Below are 5,000 nucleotides of genomic sequence, written 5' to 3'. Positions count from 1 at the left end.
GTGCTTTCATGCAACAGGTGGATGATTGTATATATATTAACAAAATTTCTTACAGCTCAGAGGACATTAATCACAGCTGTAATTCCTCTCAGGCCAAATAATACACAACAAGCCATTGACAAATAACTTTAATACAAAATATAATACATCTGGTATCAAAATTCCCTGGCATCTGCCCGAGAACCGACCGACATCAAAAAGTGTACAAATAAGAGACATTTAAAAAGGAAAATTTCACCAGGCTAATGACTAAATAATATATACAATATATGTATATTCATATAAAATTCCTAAAGATACCTTGGAATGTAAAGCTGAGAATTACAGTTGCAAATTTATTTGAAATTTATATCAAAATATAACTTTTTGGGGCCTTTTTTATCTATGCTTAAATCTGTTATAATAAATACTGATAACATTATGAAAGAAACACCCTTCCTTAACTATATTAAACAGTCCTGTTACAGAGGACATCACTCCCCTCTGGTCTAATATGAATAAGATTAAAGAGGAATATAAGTGACTCTTAGTCTTGATTCCTGTAACCACAAGAAACCTCATCTGCTCTGAGATTTCAACACATCATTATTCATACTTGTCCTCCAGACCCAGATAAACTTTTTATTGAGATTGCAGTGACTGCCTGCCTCTTTTACAACTGACTGGGTTGGGTCCACTTGTAGGAGCCGTAATACTTGAAGTTGCTTGCGGCCAACTTTGCATCTGCCTCATCAGGGCCTCGGGAGCCGTACTTGTAAGGGATGGGTGTTGGCTTCTTGGCTTCTATCTCGTGCAAGAGGGGTGTGAAGATACGCCATGCCTCTGCCAGCTCATCACTCCTGTAGGCAAAAGGGGTTCCAAAAATGAATAACCAATGCTTTATAGAGATACTAAGTGTTAACAAGTTCTTCCATATGAATAAATGTTCGTAATATTCCTTACATATGTGAAATACATTTTTTACTTCATGGTTTCTTGTGTATAGTATAGCAAATCTCAAAAAGACACTTCCAGCAAAATAGTGTCATTTGCAACTGTGAAAAGACAAAAGCTGGATACTTTAGAGAAGCTTTATTTCTCAAATATGTAAATATATCTTCTTTACAAAGAACTATAACTTTCTAGTAGCACAAACAAGTAATATTTTTTGTTCTAATACAAATTTAAAATGGATATCGTCCTTCTCTGCTAAAATGAATATTTTTCTTCTACTTTTTCCCAGTTTAGTTGCATGCACATATTCAAAGATACCAAAAAGCATGTCAGAATTTGTCATTCATCATCCTCACAAGACTGGTCAGCCACAAAACATCCATTTTGTCTTCTTGCTAACTGCTAAGGCTCTTACGGTTTGTAAATACCATTATGCAATTCTTCACTTCCCTTCCCCTTAGCATATCACTATATTGCCCAAGGATTGTACAGTATACATGTTCTGTGGTCAGCATTCACTTTCACCATTTCTGATTCATCAGGAAAAAAATCGGCCATGGCTGTCTGGGGCATCTTTCACTCTAACAGGTAAATCATTTTCATTCTTATTTGGCTTTAAATGTCATGTATGCAAAAGATATTATCCTATAATTCAAAATCTCTTTTAAGCCAAGCACTCAAGCAAGCGCGCATACACACACACACACACACATACATACACATATACATATACATATACATATACATATACATACACATACACATACACATACACATACACATACACATACACATACACATACACACACACAAACCAAACAGAGCTACAGTGTATGTCCCACCCTGCCACCACCACACATTCAATACACAAAACTCCAAAATGCATATACCCAATACACACACAAGAAAAAATCCACATACACAGTACACGACCCAAAACCCCCACCCCACCCCAACCCCACACCCCACACCCACACACCTGACGAAATGCATCTGGGATCCACAGAAGACATCGAGGATGAGGCGCTCGTAAGCATCTGGCAGCTTAGACCCCTTGTAACGCTGGCTGTAGGTCAGGTCCAACTCCGTCTCCTCAAGGGCAAACGACATGCCTGGCGTCTTGGTCATGACCTACAAAGATCACAAAATGTAAATAAATAATTCATACATTAGTGCTAATTGGGGCAATGGATATAAGTTATCAATAAAGTATTTGGAAGTGGTAGTAGAAGGGGTAAGGATAAGTATCCCATTGTAGGCAACTATGATGAGAGAATCACATTTATGAAAACACAAAATATTTCACTATCCTAAGATTTATTAAGCAGTATTTTTATCCCATATAAGAGCTATAAGTATAAGTATATAAGTGTGTATGTGTATGGATGTGTATGAGTATATAACTGTGCGTGTGCGTGTTCGTGTGCGTGTTCGAGTGTGCGTGTGCGTGGTGTGCGTATATATGCGGGTATATATATATATATATATAATATATACATGCATGTGTGTACATATACATATATATACATATACATATACATATATGTACATATACATAAAATATATATACATATACATATACATATACATACATATATATATATATACATATACATATATAGACATATACATATATAGACATATACATATATAGACATACATGTACATATATAAACATTCATGTGCATATATAAACATTCATGTGCACATATAGACATTCATGTACATATATAGACATATGTAAAGTGTGTGTAAGTGTGTGTGTAAGTGTGTGTAAGTGTGTGGTAAGTGTGTGTGATAAGTATACGTGTGTATAAGTGTACGCGTGTGTGTGTGAATAAGTGTGTGTGTGTGTGTGTGTAAGTGTGTGTGTATAAGTGTGTGTGTATAAGTGTGTGTGTGTATAAGTGTGTGTGTATAAGTGTGTCTGTGTGTATAAGTGTGTCTGTGTGTATAAGTGTGCCTATGTGTATAAGTGTATCTGTGTGTATAAGTGTGTCTGTGTGTATAAGTGTGTATGTGTGTGCATAAGTGTGCATAAGTGTGTATGTGTGTATAAGTGTGTATGTATGTGTACAAGTGTGTATGTATGTGCACAAGTGTGTATGTGTGTGCACAAGTGTGTATGTGTGTATAAGTGTGTATGTATGTGTATAAGTGTGTATGTGTGTATAAGTGTGTGTACCTGCACGTGTGTGTGTGCCTGTATGTGTGTGTGTGCCTGCACGTGCGTGTTCGTGTGTGCGCGCACGCCCGAGTGTTTGTGCGTGTGCGTGCGAAAGCGCGATTTACATACATAAACTTCTTAAACTCCAGACTTCAACACTCGCTCTGCCACTCATTACAACACTCAACTTTTCTTCCCAAGTAACCCTGAGTGTCAGCATGGGGCGGTGTGGCCTTCCCCCTCCGCCGCCTCCCCCGCCACTGACCTTGCCCCGCCTGCCTCCGAACCGCTGGCCCGGACCCATCCCCGCTGGCCCGGACCCATCCCCGCTGGCCCGGACCCATCCCCGCGGCCCGGACCCATCCCCGCTGGCCCGGACCCATGCCTGGGGATGGGCCGGACCCACCCCGCCCGGACCCATCCCCGCTGGCCCGGACCCATGCCCGCCCGGACCCATCCCCGCCCGGACCCATGCCCGCCCGGACCCATCCCCGCAAAGCCGCACTTTTTCCCAAACATCTACCGGCCAGCCTCTCTTAAGGCCCGGCACGAGACACCGACCCCCGACAGAGGCCCGCGCGCCGTGGAGGGCGACCTCCCTCCCCCCCCCCCCTTCGTAGGAAGAGCCTCGTCCCCTTCGGACCACCGCGCACACTGACCTTCGAGTAGATGGCTTCTCCTGGCTGCACGCGGATAACGAGCTCGTTGCGCTTGCTCTGGCCGTGGAAGATGTCGCCTGGAACATCTCTGTACTGGATTCTCACCTCCGCCTTCCGCTCGTTCAGGGCCTTTCCTGCGGGAGGGGGGGGGCGTTGAAAATTATCTGCCGCGACAATATGGTTATTAGTGGCTGCGGGAGGGGAGGAGGGGAGGAGGGAGGGAAGGAGGGAGGGGAGGAGGGAGGGGAGGAGGGGGGGGAGGGGAGGGAAGGAGGGAGGGGAGGAGGGAGGGAAGGGAGGGGTGGAGAGAGGGGAGGAGGGAGGAGGGAGGGGAGAAGGAAAAGGAGGGAAGGAGGGGAAGAGGGGAGAGGGGAAGAAGGGAAGGAGGAAAGGAGGGAGAAGAGGGAGGAACGGAAGAAAAGAGGGAAGGAGGGAAAGAAAGAGGGAAGGAGGGAAAGAAAGAGGGAAGGAGGGAATGAGAGAAAAAGGGAAGGAGGGGAGGCAGGAGGGGAAGAAGCAGGAGAGGGAGGAAGGAGGAAACACGATTAAGCAAGAATCTTTGTGTACGTGAAGCAAGGTCTGCTGGAAGAAATCTGGACAGCCTTCGCTTATACCAGAGCCGAGATATGTATCATAACATTGGAATGAAGCTAAATGTGGTAAAAGCGAGATATGTAAACAATGATGAACAGTGAAACCTATGCATTTACGAGACTTTTATAATTGTAGCAACAAAGGTCAGTTTTCAATAACGCTGTAAAGAAATCTCTCTAATTAGCACCCTTCCCCCCCGGCTCTTAGCTCTCGCCTTGCAACACTGCAATACTTTCTTGTTAATTTGCATGTTCTAGAACAAGTATTCTACCACTTCTGTACCTGCCTGGCCACCTGACCAAGCCCATTGCTCACGGCTTCCCTTTGGGTCGAGCAACATTATTTCACTCGGGAAGCGTAGACAGACAGACAAACAGATAGACAGGCAGACAGACAGGCAGGCAGATAGATAGACAGGCAGACAGACGGACAGACGGAGAGACGGACAGACGGACAGACGGACGGACAGACAGACAGACGGACGGACGGACAGACAGACAGACACAGACATACAGACAAGCACGCACTCTTACGCGCACGCGCACACGCACACGCAGGAGAGACAAACACAACAGAATCAGTCAGACACAGACAAAAAGGAAGAGAAGGGAGGGTAAGGAAAGAAAATGTGAGAAAGAGAATGAAAA

The 5,000-nt window shown here is 44.1% G+C and overlaps 1 protein-coding gene across 1 annotated transcript in view; it reads right to left on the bottom strand.

Annotated features, from left to right (window-relative positions):
- Positions 1-112: 112 nt before the first annotated feature.
- LOC119597262 (glucose-6-phosphate 1-dehydrogenase-like) overlaps positions 113-5,000 on the bottom strand; it is a gene marked incomplete in the record, with an annotated part of 14,679 nt that continues 9,791 nt past the window's right edge. The window contains 3 exon segments of the mRNA XM_037946795.1: positions 113-839; positions 1,913-2,064; positions 3,760-3,893. Coding sequence (XP_037802723.1) covers positions 653-839; positions 1,913-2,064; positions 3,760-3,893 — 473 coding nt within the window.

The sequence above is a fragment of the Penaeus monodon genome, chromosome 39 (genome assembly GCF_015228065.2).
Source record: "Penaeus monodon isolate SGIC_2016 chromosome 39, NSTDA_Pmon_1, whole genome shotgun sequence".
In the NCBI taxonomy this organism is placed as follows: Eukaryota; Metazoa; Arthropoda; class Malacostraca; order Decapoda; family Penaeidae; genus Penaeus; species Penaeus monodon.
Note: the sequence above shows the minus strand (reverse complement) of the source record. Positions and strands in the feature narration are given on the sequence as shown.